The 16,367-nt window shown below is 41.3% G+C and overlaps 1 protein-coding gene across 7 annotated transcripts in view; it reads left to right on the top strand.

Annotated features, from left to right (window-relative positions):
- NAXD (NAD(P)HX dehydratase) overlaps positions 1–16,367 on the top strand; it is a 53,127-nt gene that overhangs the window by 26,014 nt on the left and 10,746 nt on the right. For all 7 annotated transcript variants that reach the window (XR_003532916.1, XM_027675097.1, XM_027675095.1 and 4 more), the window contains 3 exons: positions 13,167–13,217; positions 13,299–13,403; positions 13,758–13,878. Coding sequence is in view for 6 of the 7 variants with exons in the window: in XM_027675097.1 (XP_027530898.1) it covers positions 13,167–13,217; positions 13,299–13,403; positions 13,758–13,878 (277 nt within the window). In the remaining variant the exon portion in view is untranslated. The remainder of the gene's footprint in view (positions 1–13,166; positions 13,218–13,298; positions 13,404–13,757; positions 13,879–16,367) is intronic.

The following is a 16,367-nucleotide window of genomic DNA, read 5'->3' as shown; positions in this document are numbered from 1 at the left end:
AAACCACTCTGCAAGTTATATCCCGCTTTCATATACCGCTTGTGTGGGTCTGTGCCAGTAACCCTACTGTTACTCAGTTGCTTAGGTGAGGGCTGATGCTCTGTCAAAGCTTCCTAGCCATGGGTTTGAATGACCAGGAGCTGCAGCTTCAGGAAATTCTCCTAAAGAAAGCATTTGTTGTGTCCTAATAGCTGTGCAGCTGGATTCCTTGCAGATGTGGCAGTTGTAGTCTTGGCCTGATTAGACCTTCCAACTCTGGAGCAAATAAGCAGTCCAGGCTGTTTCTCTTCAAGAGAAAGGAGCGAAAACACATTTCTGCTCCACTTCTCAGCTTTGGAGCGTGCACACTGAAGCATCTCTGCTCCCCGTACTACTTCAAACTTCTGAAATGCTGTTACCATATTCGGTGTGGAACTTGGCCACCATGTCAGCTTCCTTGTAGGAAACGTGAGGCCATCCGTTTCTCCCTTTCAGTGCCCATGATTGATTCTGGCCAGAGATGACATTACGTTACCTCCCCGAGTTCACCTCAGTTGGAATGCTGCTGTGAGTAGTTTAGACTGTTGAGAAAGAGTTTAGCTGCCACACAGGAAGCAAGGCCAAGGTCCCTATGACTATCCTCTGTTTTGAATCTGCAGCATATTTCCAAAGGTATTGGATACTCTCCTTTTTTCCACACAGCACCAATATTATGTCCCTCTCATACCTACCCATCATAGTGTTCTTTGTTCAGCTGTACTGGGGATGTTTGCACTTCTGGTCTTATTCTGATCTGATTTTCCCTGTAGCTGAGGCTTGGAAGTAGGGAAATTTCTGCCTGTACCATCTAGAGCTGTTGCTCAGATGTGTGAGAGAACCAGATTCCTCTCCTGGAGGATGATGAGTGCAGCTCCCGAAAGCACTTTGGAAAACTACAATATTCCTTGGATAGCCTCGTGGGAGAGATGCTGCCTAATGCTCAAGGATGTTCTGCATTCTGCTGCCACCTAGCAGTTAGGCAGTTACAGGCTGAGCTGTGTTCTTTATCAGTTTCCATCCTTTTGACATCTCCTCTCCCCTGTTCCTTCTGGCTTTGTGGTCAAATGGACTGATACAGGATTGTTGGTGGAACAGCAATTACTGTCGAGATCAGGCAGAGAAGAAGCATTTATCCTTATGAAGAGCTCTGTTCCTTAACAGAAGTCTTTGACATTGGAATCTTCTTTGCCTGTCACTGAGTTCCTTCTCTCTCTCCCTGAAGTGCTAGCACTGAATCCTGGACTCTGGCACTTCAGACTTGCTATGTTTTGCTTTGCAGTAGCAAAGGTAGCTTGCTTTTTTCAGCAGTGCATGCTTGCTTCCCTGCTGTGAGAGAGGTAATGATTAATAGTAAGAATGGCTCTGTGTAATTCAGATTACACAACAAAATTGACTGGTTTCTCAAACCATGTGCTTGTTCCTCTCACTCAATTCTCAGTCTATGTTTTATCTCCAAGAACATGTCAGGAATACCAGCCTGGGTTTTTCTTTTGGCTGAGGCCCTGCCTAGCTGCCATTTGTGCCTATTGCTGTTGCTGTTTCTCTTCTCTCACCCCCCTTGCCTTGCAACACTACCCTCAGCCAGTCATTTGCCCTTAAAGATCTCTCCTTTCTCTTGGGATATAAATTTCATAAATCTCAGCCCTAGTGACATCATTGTAAGGTTGTGTTGAAAGGTTGTCTGGGCTGTAGTTAACATGGTGAGAGAGTTTTGGGCCGTTGTCCCAGGATCCCCTCCATTGAGTGTGGCCAGAGAGAACCCATTTGAAATTGTCAGATAGATGGATTCTCAGTTCTACCTTGATGGAGGCATCAGCCTTTCTGTGTTTGGTTAGTTGGATTAGTTTCTCCCTTTCAAGCCTCATGCTTTCAGGATTTAGGCAACACTTCATAGCCTTAGTAAATTGTGAGAATGGGACCAGGTGCTTCACTACACTACCTGCACTAGTTTTTTACAAGATCAAGAGGACTATAGAATACAGGGCCACCTGTTGTCATAGCTGTCTGTTAAAACTAGATCTGCCACTGTGGATCTTGAGAAACATTTTCCACTTGATATCTGAGCAGCCCCCCGTTCCATTTGTACCAAGTATACCTGAGAAGCATCCCAGGCTAATGCTGCAGCTGACAGATTAGTCGTACTGTCTGTGGTACCCACCCCATGCACAAATATGAACAGGGTTTATTACTCTTTAGAATCACTGCTCGTGACAACTCAAATTAGCAGAATTATTATTTCCCAAAACTTCATTCTTCAGTGTGTGTCACATGGATTTGCTTCTTTCCCAGTTTATACCCTCTGGATGTTCTCAGTGTGGGAATTCAGCAGTTCCTAGGGAACTGAAGTAGCAGTGAGGACAGGCCACTCTCTGTTCTCAGCAGTCAGCTAGAAGGAGGTGAGGTAGATTGGGTCTTGTGCCTGTAGTACTTGTTATGACCCGCCCCAGAAGGGGAGGGTAATCCAGGTTCTTGTTAATAAATCCCTTGGGGTGGATTAGAGTGAAACAACACTAAATCATCAGTGTTTGTAAATATATATATATGTATATATGTCTGGTTTATTTTAGAACAGTTTTATTTCAAAGGAAAATAGGTGTAGTTGTTTTGGTTGTTATCATCTATAGTCAGTCAGTCAGTCAGTCATGGCTAGGCTTCGCGAACGAAGATTTGGGAAGGGCTCTACCCATTTTTCATGCAAGCGCGTTGGTGGCTAAAAAGGCCAATACGAGAAAGGCAAGTCCGGTTGCAAAAGACACAGCAGAAAGACTCCTTAGATGGTATATTCTGCAAGGTTCGATTCTTTCTGCGTTGTCTTTTCTCCTCAAGAGTGATCCTGCGTGCCTTCTCAAAAGCATCAGCAGCGTTATAAATGGTCTGTCTCCAGGCCTCCCGATTAGAGGCCAGAGTGGACCAGTTATGGTGATCAATATGCCCGAGGCTGAGTTGTTGCTTCAGGGAGTCCTTGTATCTTTTCTTTGGAGCTCCTCTCTTGCGGCAGCCAGTGGCAAGTTCACCATAGAGCAGGATCTTAGGGAGGCGGTGGTCCTTCATCCTAGAGACGTGCCCTGCCCAACGCAGTTGCGTTCTCAGTAACATGGCCTCAATACTCGTAATTGCTGCCTGTTCGAGAACAGATGTATTGGTCACATAGTCTGACCAATGGATGTTAAGGATTGTGCAGAGGCAGCGTTGATGGAAGCGTTCTAGGAGACGCAGGTGGTGGCGGTAGATGACCCATGATTCGGAACCATATAAAAGAGTAGACAGCACTATGGCTCTGTAAACACTGATCTTGGTGCTTTTCTTCAAGTGTTTATTACGCCAAACTCGTTTATGGAGTTTTCCAAAAGCACTGTATGCCTTCGCTAACCTATTGTCTATCTCCCCATCAATCTTACCATCTGAGGAGATGAGGCTGCCTAGGTAATTAAACTGTTGGACTGAATTGAGTTCTGACTGGCCGATGGTGATGTGGGGACGGTGGGGCAATATTAAAGCATAAAAATAACACTTAAGGATATGTATAAGGAAAGGAAGAGAAAGGAGGATAAAAGTGGAAAGATATATACAGTCACCACCCGCTGGATCCAGCGATGAAACCTGGCAGTTGCAGTTTTCATGTCTCTAGATCTGGTGGCCTAGTGGTTAGCGTGCAGGACTTTCACTGCTGCGACCACGGGTTCAAATCGCGGTCTCCTGGCCTGATGGAGGTCGTTAGCCCTGTGTGGCCATCCATCTATGAGAAGGACACTCTAAACAAACCTACGTCCTGAGGACCTCACTGCCATTGTCCAAGCTTGCTTGGCCCCGGCAGATGAACCTTAGGATTAAAGGGTGGGCTCAGTTCAGCGCAGGCTGTGTCTCACCTAAAAAATCCATTGCGCAGGCTGGAAAGGTAAAAGACCTTTCCCCAAATCTTCGTTCGCGAAGATGGGCCATTATTATTTATTAGATTGAAGCAATGGTCTTGATCCACTGGGGCTAGGGGAAACCCCCCACAACTCAAAGATTTCATGAGTTATCATACACTTTGAGCTCAGGTGGGAACACCTTGTACCTTCCCTGGGGTAGGGAGTTTTACAGTGGATGATGTCTCACAGGACATGTCAGGAGTCTTCAATGCTCTCCAGAGGGGTCTTCACAGCAGAGTCATCATGTAAGGGAGGACCTTGGCATGCTAAGAAGGATTATACCATCTCACAGGATTTGCCTCTTCCCTTATCTGACAATCCAGTTTGTAGCTTCAGGTATGCACCCTTCTGCAACTGCAATAGTTGGACAATGGCACCCATTTATCTTATCTGAAGGTCCTTTTGGAAGAAGGCATACTCAGGAAGGGGTGGGCTTTGCTGGGTGAGCAGTCTTTTGGTGATCTTATCAATGTTTAAGCCATTAACCATTTCAATCTCTGACAGTACTGCAGAGGCAAACCCCAGAGGGCATGTATGTGTACTTGCTGTGAGAATGTGTGTGCAAAATGCATTCCTCTGAGCCTTCACCCAACCTCCGATATTGATGCATGTACCACAAGTAGTATCCAGTGAAAAACTAATCTCTTACTAGCCAAGCCTCATTGCTCTCGAAAGGCCTGATGAGAGTCAGAATTTGTGCCTGTCTTCACCTAAGATGAGGCAGTTGCTGGGATAGGATGCAGTTCTTTCTCTGTGGTGGTGTTACTGGTGCAGATAAAGCTTGGGAACACCTGTCAAAGCAGAGAGATCCTCTTGGTTATGCCAAGAACTATTGCTGCTTGCTGCTTGTGCTAAAAATTATTAGTATTCTTTGGCTTCCTCACAAATGTCTTGATTAGAAAAACAGTGTTTGAATATATGCTAACAGGACCTTAAATACAGGTTTATGCAGCTTGCAAACAGAGTTTATTTTCTAATATATGTAATGGATCTTGATGACAGTCATTCACAGTGAAGTGGGATGTTTATTTGCTTTCTGTGCGTAGGCTTATATTGTTCTTTGAAGTGATTTTGTTACTTAGAAGCATTTGTAAGCAAAACACTGAATGGTACACCTTTTCAACTCTTTCTGAGCATCATTCAGCTACAAACTCTACAAAGAAATCTGCAGTTATAAATGACAGAGTTCATTTTAAGTTTATGTTTTTTTTTTTGAGACAAAATGCCAATAGCTGACCATGAATATCTTAAGCCAAATCTAACATTAACGTAATCAGGTATAAATTGGACACCTTGTAGAGTTTGCATTGTGAGTGCAAACATTCAGTGGATCAAAATATGAGAAAAATGGGTGCTGTTATTTATTCTGATAAATGCTTACAGTGGATTTGGATGTGTTTAGGGCTGAAAGTGTATAAATGTAGCTTCTTAAGTGGTGTCTGGTTGACCATAGTTTTGAGAAGCAAAGCCAAAAAGGAGTGCGCTGGGGTTTTGCAGAACTAGGATAGTATTTCAGAGGATTCTACTTTGTTTGCTTGTGTGCCTTTTGTTCAGGCATTCCTTTGGATTATGTCACTTCTTTAAGAATTTAGCATATGATTGAAGCTGATATTAAGAAACTGTTAGCTGCAGTTTTCCTCCACCTTTGAGGACAATTGATCTAATTTGAATTCAAAGAGGGAATTTACAAGTGAATAATTTTCATATCTTTTTTTTTTAAATGTAGAATAGAACACTTCTGATTAGCTGCCATCTACAGTGTCTTCAGCTTTGTTAGTTGTAACAACAGCTTTCAACGTTTCCCAAAGTACTTAATGAGCCTGATCATGTAGCAGGATACTCTTTAGACTCCTTATTACCCTCTGCCTGGCTTAAATATTTTGCTGTGCACCTCAAAATCTGTTTTGGAGAACAGGGCCTAGCATGAGATACTACAGTTAAAAGAAAAAAACCATCTTAAATTGAATGGAGCATAAACCGTGAGATAAAGAAGCTGTTTGTTTCAGAGAAAGGATATTCATCTCTTTTATGTGCCTCTTCATTCAAGAGTGGTGATCGTTCCTTGTGTGAGGTTTGAGAGCTTAGTGGAGTGATTAATGAACTAGTGACAGTTATGCATAAGAAATATATGAAGTAAAACTCAGGCAATTAGGCTAGAGAAAGTTTTGTTTGTCTTTACTGAATTTTGGAAGGAGGATGAGTTCTTGGGTCAGTTTATAGGAACTAATGAAAGCAAGTTTAAGAGTTAACTGCATGGGTTTTTTTGTAAAAACAGCAAGTAAATAAAAAACCCAAAGCCAGTTACTGAAAATATGTCTCTAATTTGAAGAATCTCAAACAGTAGAACTCCATTCTAAATGTTTTTTAAACGTCTTGCTCTAAACAGAATGTATTTAGGGAAGCTTCTCCCCTCCTGCCAACCCTGACTGAAGCCTTGAGCACAGCCTGAGCTTGGAATATTTGCCTACCTCTAGCTGTGCAAGATTACAAACTTCTGCTTGCCAAGCCCATTTTCCAAGCATCTCTGCCACAGAGCTGCATCCTGACCTCTATTGCAACTGAATCCCTGCTAACTCTGCATTTATCCAGACTTGAGGCAAGCGAGGCAGAAATGCTTCCTAGGGCTTTCAGTGCCCTAGGAATTTTGTAGGAATTGATTTGCAGTGTGTTGGGGTGGAACTTATTTTTTCCTCCTGGTCACCCAGGGGAAGAGGATGTGCAGAAATGCTCCCAGCTGCAGCATTTACAGGAAATGTTGTCTGTTTCTTTTATCTCTCTGTTCCAGACAAAACCATGGATCCAGGATTGCTGGACGAGAGCAGCATCCATGCAGAAAATATAAGCAATTATACGTGGCATTTCAACAGCAGTTTCTGATCCTAGCTTTGAGTAGAGAGTTCTTTGTAAAAGAGGCTGCCACTCCTTTTTGGTTTTTTAAGGTTGTGTGAGACGTAGCCAGTGACAGGTTATGCATGTTTGCATGTCTCTACCAAACCAGAGTGTGTAATTACATACTTGACATTTGCAAGTTGCAGTGGAGTGCACTTTCAGGGGGCTGATGGCAAGGTTATACTACTTCCTAAAGGGTTTGGATGTCATCATGGCTAATGCTCTCCATTATTATGGCATATTAAAGCTTGAACTTCTTTTTGAGAACATGAGTAAGAATTTTGCCAAGGGTAGGCCAAGACATGACTCTTGAAGGGACTGAGGAAATGCAGTGTTCATTGCTGACATCAGTAAAGCAATCTTTCATTTGCAAGGTAGAAGGATGACAATGTGAAAATTAATTACTGTTGTGGTATAGGTGTTGCTTTATATATGCTACTATTGCAGTTTTCTGTTAATTTAATTAAAATTCAATCTTTTATTAAAATGAGTGGCTCTAATTTCCTGATTCTTCCCTTTTCAGACACCAAATGCCAAAGTTTTGTGTAGCTGAATCAGTTCATCAGGAAAAATGCAAGTAGTGATAAAACTACTAATATATTAAAAGTCATTGCAGGCATTCTGCAGCTAATCCACATCTAATTAAAAAGGCTGAAAAGTTTATCTAAGTCAGGTGTGGTCAAAACTACAGAATTGTCTTTGCCATGAGCTGTGAAGAACCAGCTTGTATGCTGTCACATGTGGGCAGAGTAAATATGATGTGTGTTATTGCTGGCTCATGGACTTGGGTGGAGAAGTCCAGACTGACTGCAGAGTTTCTTTCCAAGAGGCTGTGGGTACTTGCTGTGAGTGCACCACCTGCTCTCTGCTCCTGGTTCTTCAGGATGGCTGCTTCATGAAGACTTCTATGACAGATCCTTTGGTTGTACTTAGGAGCTCCATAGGAATTTACTCCTCCCTCACGTGTTCCTCTCCATTCCTCCTCTAGCTGTTTTTTGCAACCAGTGTCTCACATTGGCTCATCTCAGCCCCATTTTTCCATAATAATTGTGGAACTGTGCAGGAGTCCTGGATGTCCATGTTAGTACAGTGTAGGTGAATCTTGTGTTTCATAGCACAGCTGCAGGCTATCAAATGCTTAAATCATATCATGCTTTTCTGCATTACTCTGCTCTCTTTCAGCAGTAGCCTGTCCATTTGTGCCTTCCAGCTTCTGTCTCCTGCAGTCCTTTCCAGCCTGAATAATTTCGCCTTTGTGTATTGTTTAGGTGTCAGTGTTTTGGGGGTTTTGTGTTTCATGTTTTTTGGGGGATAGACCAGTGGCTTTTATTGTAACAAACTTCTTTTTTCAGTTCTTACTGAGTAGGTTGCTTGCATACAAGTCCTGGATAACCAGTCAAAGAACAAAATTTTTCAGGAAATTGTATATGTCAACAGTAGAGTGGGAGTAGATTCAAGTTAATTTTACTTTTTCTGGCTTTCCTCCACTCAACTGCCTCCACCAAAAACTGCCATCACTGAAATACTATTTTGGGCATTCCTAAATGTCAAGTATTTGGTGCTGGTAACAATGATAACTGTGTGAGAGGTTGTCCCATACAGCATCTTCATGAGATGAGATATGTGAATCCCAGGTAATTTCCTCTTGAGTTTAACGAGGATAGAAGCTTCAAATTTGGCCTTCAGTTATTAGGAGAGGAAGCTCCTCTTACAGATTTGTTGTAGCATGAGTCCTGCAGCCTTCTAATGCAGTTTGTCATCACTGATTTTAGTAAGAGTGGAGTGATGCTTCTTTCCCTTTTCTCATGCAAATGTAGAATCACTGTTTCAGAGGGCTATGAAGTATTTAGCCAACTCATACAAAGCAGAATATATCTAGCATGAGATTGCCCAAAACCCCATTATTAGGACTCTGTATGAAAGGTAGGAGACTGAATTTTGGGCCTGGCTGTGAATTGCAGTGGAAGGATTCAAATTTCAGTCTTTGATATCTTAGCTATCCAGTGTGGCTGTAGGTCGTAAAGTTGGATGACAACCATGTATCATCCTTTTCCTCCTCCTCGTTGTTGTCTCTGCTTTGTGACTAATGCCAAGGTTGCCCTGTGAGTCCAGTCCTTCATTTTTGGATGTCCTTGAGCGATTAGGAATCAACTGAACCTGCTTTGGTCTACACCAAGCCGAACCACCACTGTTGTAGTAGAATACATTCTGTGCACAGAAAGGTTGTCCACTGGGATATCTTGGAGCTAGAATCTTCAAAATCTTAGTATTCAAAATGCTGTTTGAAGGGAAGGGGTGATGTCTTGGGTTTGTCATTGATATCTGTATGTTTTGCTGTTCACTTGTCCTTGGTGTTTGGATTTCAGCTTTTGCCTTAGTAACATTTCTTAGTATTTTTAATGGGTAATGTTCTCTTCTAAATCCTTTCCCATATAAATAATTGTCACATTGGGTAAAACTGAACAGATGGTTTCTGCTCATATGTAGAATTCTATCAAAAACTGTTAAATAGGTTGTGATGTGAAAGTAGAGTTAGTCTGAGCTGTATTAACTGTGCAGTTAACACAAGCATTAACCAGAACACTCCATGCCAAATATCACAGTACAAATATGGCTCAAAATGGATTTTTACTTCCAGGAACAAAAATATTCTGCATAGGAGATGTTGCCATTATTGTTGAAAACTCCTCTTAGTGCAAGCATTTTTTTTTTAATACAGTATCTGCAGTAATAGAATGTTTAAAAGTAGGCCTCATCTCACTTAATTCTTGGTGTCTAAAAATAGAAAAGTGTTTCTGTACCTTCTGTGATAGCTGAGGAGAGACACATATGTGTGTTGGCCATTCATCCCACTCTAAGTCTAAGCTCCATGGGATGAACTGCTCTCCAGTGGTGAGCCACTTGACCTTTTTAAATGGCAGCAGTTGAGATGGGTCCTGTCCACAATCAGTAGGAAACAGAGGTTGTCCCATGAATGTTGTGTCCTTCAAACATGTGGCTGTCTTATGGGGGTTCCCTTATCTTTGTTACTGTTTTATTACGGTTTCCAAACTACCCATTCCATCCGTAGAACTTCCTCTAGGAGGTTCCCCGTCTGTCTCCAAGCAGTTTCTCTCTAGGTTTAAGGAATGAAGAGGAAAGGGAAATGATTGGGGTAGGGTTTTGATTTTGGTAGGTTTTTGTATTGTTTGGGGATTTTTTAATCAAAAGTGAGCTTTCTAAGTAAGACAAAGGACTTTGTGTCTCCTATGATAGATAAAGGAGAGAAAGAAAAAGCAAAGTTCATTCAGTATATTACATTAGAAACTGATACCTCAGAGACTTGGTACAAAATAAAAGTTGCTTGGCCAGTAGATTTTACTTAGCAAGGTGAAATTTCTCTTCAGAGTAGGGGTCAAATCTTTCAGGATTGTGGAGGATGTGCTAGGGAGGTAGGAACTCAAAACATTATTAGGAAAAAATGTGTTATTTCTTTGGAGTGTACCAGTGATCTGCCTTCCAGATGCTATTTACCTGTACATACACTGTCATGCTTTCTAACTACCACTTTTTTTTACATCTTATACATACATTCTTTTGGTAGACAATGGATCTTCAGGATTCTTTATTTAGTCTGTTGTGTGTGAGAGAGAAAGAAAGATGGGGAGAGAAATTCTAACCAGTAGTCAAGATGACAGTTATGAGGAAACATGAAAAGGGGCCAAAAAATAGCAGCAACTCCCAAACCGTAACTGCTTTGGGAACTGAACTTTGGCAAAATTAATTCCCTAGATTGCTCATAATGCTTTTAAGAGAGTAGTTTGGAAGGATAAGGACTTCTAAGATTGGGTATATTCCTTCATACTTCCTTACAGAATCTTTTGGGGAAATCTTTTTTGGTTTTAGAAGATGAAGTATCGTGAAAGACTGGCTTACTAACAACATACTAGAATAAACTGATGATTCATATTAGTGGGAAGTGGAGCAGTAATCATTTTAAGTGTACTGAAGGAGTTCAGTATAGCTGCTAAGGTACAAAAATATTCTAATTATAACCAGTCAGAAAACAAGGTTGCAGTAAATGGTATTTGTATCTTCAAAAATTGTGGGAGGATGATCTTGTTGAGCTCTGGGTCTCAATGCCATATGATATCTAATCAGAAGAGCTTAATATAGTTCAAAAGTAACTGGGCTGTTGGATGTATAGCATTCATTTATACAAGGAAAATACAAACAGCAAAACATAAACCTGGTTGTTGGATCCACAGCCTTATTTCAGGGGGGCCGTATTTCTACTGGTATTGGGAAAATTAGAATGAGGTAGTAATAAGTTTGTGAGGATATGTATATGTCATATTTAATAATTAATTATTTACAGGAAGCAAAGTGAGCAGTGTTTATTTTTACCACAATACAAGAACAGACATTTAATTAATGTTCAATACCCTGAACATTAATTAAAGACTGCTTCCTTATTCCTTACATCATGTCTTGCTAACCTGTGAAGCTCAGTGCCATATGATAGCTAATCTGAAGAGCTTAATAATATTCAAAAATAATGAAACTTTTGGATGGAGGCCATCCTCTATTATCTTATACAGGAAAAAGATAAACCCTCCAGCTTCAAAGACGAGTTGGTAATGGCCAACAGTGAAACTGTTGGCCTTTGCTCATTAAAAAGCTTGTGGATCAGTTGTTGCTGCTGCTGGATTAGAAGACAGAAGGGCAGACAGTCTGCTAGGAGATACTGCTTGCTGAAGAAAACACTTTTACAAGTGGTTGTATTGACCACCTTGGTTTTGCTTTCAAAGCATAAAACCTCCAGGACCAGGTGTGAAATGGCATAATACGTACTGCTTTTCTTGGACATTTGTTTGTACGTTAACTCAAATACTGCAATGGAGCTGTCATCCAAAAAGCAACTGAAGTTAGTATTACAGTTACTGGGAGATTTCTGTCATGGCAGTACTCACTGGGATTTTTCTTTTTTTTTTTAATTGGAGATGTATGTTTACTATGTGTGACTTACACTGGCATTACATGCCTCCTACAGCAGGGAGAGTGAGTGAGATTGCTTGCTTGTTTGCATATTGTGGTGAGTTAACCCTGGCTGGATGTCAGGTGCCCACCAAAGGTTCTGTATCACTCCCCTCCTCAGCTGGACAGGCAGAAGAATATATAACAGAAGGCTGGTGGGTCAAGATAAGGACAGGAGAGATCACCATCAAGGGTGAACCAGACTCAGCTTGGGGAAGTTAATTGAATTTTATTACAAATTAAGTCAGAGTAGGATAATGAGAAATAAAACCAAATGGTAAAAACACCTTACCTCCACCCTTCCCTTTTTCCCAAACTTAGCTTAACTCAAAAATTCTCTTCCTCCCCCCTCTCAGTGTTACAGGGGGGTGGGGAACGGGGGCTGCGGTCAGTTCATCACGTGTTGTCTCTGCTGCTCCTTCCTCAGAGGGAGGACTCCACACTCCTCCCCTGCTCCAGCATGTGGTCCCTCCCACGGGAGACAGTCCTCCATGAACTTATCCAGCAGACTTCCCATGGACTGCAGTTCTTCACAAACTGCTCCACCATGGGTCCTTCCCATGGAGTGCAGTCCTCCAGGAACAGACTACTCCAGTGTGGGCTACTCTCTGCATGGGGCCACAGGTCCTGCCAGGAGCCTGCTCCAGTGTGGGCTTCCCATGAGGTGACAGCTTCCTTTGGGCATCCAGCTGCCCAGGTGTGGGGTCCTCCATGGGCTGCAGGTGGATCTCTGCTCCACCATGGACTTCCATGGGCTGCAGGGGCACAGCTGCCTCACCACAGTCTACGACACAGGCTGCAGGGGAATCTCTGCTTCAGAGCCTGGAGCACCTCCTTCCCCTCCTTCTTCACTGACCTGGGTGTCTAGAGGGCTGTAGCTCTCACATACTCTCACTCCTCTCTTCTGTGGCTGCAATTGCTTCAGCACAGTAACTTTTTCCTCATTTTAAATATGTTATCCCCTGTCACTGACAGGCTCTGCCTTGGCCAGCGGCAGGTCTGTCTTGGAGCCAGCTGGCGTTGGCTCTGTCAGGCATGGGGGAAGCTTCTGGCAGCTTCTCAAGAGAAGCCACCCCTGTGGCCCCCAAAACCTTGCCCCTCAAACCCAATACAAATCAGCTCTGTGGACACTTGAACCAGGGAGAGAACACTGTGACTGTAAAATTACTAGCTGATACAAAAATGTCTTACATTAGTTTGCAGAATATAACAGATTTTTTTCTATCAGTTTGTAAGAACAACTTATATGGTCAGATTTATTGTATGAATTTGGTTTGGATCTTATGAGATTTAAATTAGCAAGCATCTTAAAGTTATCTGCATTTTTTGCAGGGTATTATAGAGAAATCGAAAGTGAAAGGAATTCCTATCATTATTGATGCAGTAAGTATTTTCCTGATTTCAGTCAGTGGTGTGACATTTAAGAATCTGTTCAGTAAATGTTCTTCTTACTGTGCTCTGCAGGATGGACTGTGGCTCATTTCCCAGCAGCCTTCTCTTATTCAAGGCTACCAGCGAGCTATTCTTACTCCAAACTATATGGAGTTCAGTAGGCTGTATGAAGCCATGGTGAGCTGTTTTCCTTTTTGATATTTAAGTTTAATCTTTTAGTCCTTAAAAATAAATAACTTACTACTGGCTTTACTATTATGTGCCATTTCTTATATGTGAGGGAAGCACTCTCTGGGTTTTTATTCCGTGGGATAATTGCCACAACAATGCATATTCTTAAACAGAGCTCTTTTTTAAAGAAGACCCATTCTCATGCAACTTTTAGCATTGCAATGGGTATAAGAAAAAATACCTGGAAAGGCTGATGATGCTGCCTTTTCCCCCCCCCATGCATATGCTGAAGTAGAGTGTGTTAGAATGTGTTGTTCTAGTAGTAAAATACGTACTGTGTATGGAATTCTTGTGTTGTAGCTTAGAGACCCCGTAGACAGTAGTGATCATCATGGATGTGTATTAAGACTCAGCCAAGCCATGGGGAACCTGACAGTTGTTCAAAAGGGAGAAAGAGATCTTATTTCAGATGGAGAGAAAGGTAAGTGAAGCCTTTTGCTTTGAGTAATGTGATTGTTTCATTTTGTTCGCTTTCAGTCGCAGTCCAGTGGTTGGACTATATAGCAATTGATTGTATTCCTCTGAAGATTGAAATGGAGGGATAGCTTCCTTTGCAGATCACCTTTAGATGATTTGTGTAAATTGATATTTTAAGAGTGCAACTCTTTTACTCATTTACTGAAAAAAGTTGCTGATTTTATTGCTCATTTAAATGGTTGTAACTTATGTTTTACATTACGCAGGTATTGAGAAATTTGTCACTTACTAATATGGTTAAAGTATACTTAATAAAATTAGCTGCCTGTCTGATGCTTTTTATGCTGATCATTTACTGTTATCAGTATAAAATTAATTCACAAGTGCCTTCATCGCATTTTGTCTGCATGGTCTTATTTCAAATACATAACAAGCAGCAGCTCTGCTTCTAATTACTTAAATGCTAATCTCTGATAAATGTTTATGCTGCTTCAGAACTGTTTTGTATATACAGTCAATTTTTCATTATTGGGAGCCATGGGAGTATTTTGTAACAGAAAAACAGATGTAATATGACAACTGGTTTGTGCAGAGCTACCTTCCACATACCCCATTAGTGCAGATACTGTTGCAGACTGTGAAACAACTGGTACCTGGAAGCAATATAGTTACACCCATGTGGTAAAGGACTTAGGTCATACAGTACCCAAGTTGCCCCACAGGAAGTCTGCTGTCATATTTGCACCCATGACAACCTTGATTTGTAGCCTTGGACAGTCTGGCCAGGCTTAAGGGAAGATGAACGCTGCCAGAGGATAAATGTCTTGACTCCAGTTTATGCCAGCTAGACAGCTTTGGAGTGCTGTAGTTGTCTTCTTTTCCTGCTTTTATGTCAACAATGTTATTTTTATACGGGAATGTTGCTTTCTTATGTATGTTGGGAAAACTGGTGAGCGCTTTAGATTGAACACATTGCCTAGTATATGTCTGCTCCCCTTTTGAGCTGTTATTCTTGAAATAAGTGTACTGCCCCTGTCCCCCCCTGTTTCTGGAGAGAAGGGTCACTGTCTCTAATGTCTCTTGTCATGCGGGATTCAAAGAAACAGGAAACAACTGAAACTCTTTACAGTTTCAATTTTGAATATTCACATGTGGCACAAATTTGGTGTATGTCTTGTGTGGTTTGGGGGTTTTTCATTGGCTTTATTTTTTTACCCCACCTTGATTTTTGTCTCTGTTGTGTTCTGATATTTTTTTCTATTAGTGAAGTGGCTTTTGATTTGAAATAAAACCAGTTCTGTGCCTTTATAGCTGTTGATTGATATCCAGCTATAGGCTGCTTTCTTGTTCTTACCTTGTTTCCATCACTGATGCTTTGTCTCCTGGATTATAGGCATTATAGGCAGCATTACTGAGCTGTAAGAAAGCAATTGTCAGGTTTAATGCAGGTTAGAATGTCTGCTACAAAAACTGTTTTTAGAGTTTGCATGACTTGCAAGAAGGTTCATGAGAATTTTTCAGGAATTATAGACTTCAGCTTCCTTTTAACAAGAATGTTCTTTATGTCTGGTCTGTCGGTCATTTTTTTAAAGCTTCTCAAATGCAAAATTATATTAAGGAGATTCTACTGTGTGCTCTGTGCCACAACATGGAATATGTTGTCATGTCACTGACCTTCAACTCTCTCCCAGGTTTTTTGGTCTTAACTTTTTTCATCTGTCTCTTCTTATGATCTGATGTAATTTTTTTCAGCTAAGACAACACGCATCTTGATTCCTGTGTGAGGGAAATCCAGATCATTGGATCAGGCCAATGTCCTCTGAGCACAAACATTATGAAAAGATCTGTGTACTCCTCTTTATTTATCATGTCATCATCCCTTTGTAGTGCTTAAGGCCTGCCTATTTTCAGGCATTTTCTGCTTGAGCTCCTGTGCTTAGCATACTGACACTTTAGTTTTCATATATCACCTCTAAACTTTCTCCTTTAGGAATACACTGCATGCATGCTTTCTGGGTAAAAAAAAAAAGGGAGTGAGGGGGAAAAAGTAAGTCTCAATGCTCTCCAGGAAAACCAGAATTTGAGAAATTGCAAACTTTACTATGTAGCTTTAGTGTTTTGTGCTTGGCTGTTGTGGAAGGAAGGCTTTTTGAGGGTGCCAAATTTTGCAGTAGGGAAGATTGACTTGGTGAATACCTTGTAAGTTGGAGTGATTGTAGTGGTTATTTTCACAGTACTTTTATTCATGAGTCTGTAGGAAATTCAGTAGACAATTTACTTCTGTTAGCTGAAGACAAAAAGGGTTACCAGGTGATTTGGTATAAGCTGGAAGTACAGGTGTTGGTGAAGGATTACTGTCAGCAAATAGCTTTGTAATCTAAGCAGAGAAGCTCAATAAAGTCTGTTTGGGAGCTGAGGCTTAATAAATTCAAAGTAAGGCAGATTTTATTAATAGACATAGAAATTAGCTACTACAGTAACATGCCAGGGACT

Source organism: Neopelma chrysocephalum, unplaced genomic scaffold (assembly GCF_003984885.1).
Source record: "Neopelma chrysocephalum unplaced genomic scaffold, ASM398488v2 Primary Assembly neopelma1_25, whole genome shotgun sequence".
NCBI classification, from domain to species: Eukaryota; Metazoa; Chordata; class Aves; order Passeriformes; family Pipridae; genus Neopelma; species Neopelma chrysocephalum.
Note: the sequence above shows the minus strand (reverse complement) of the source record. Positions and strands in the feature narration are given on the sequence as shown.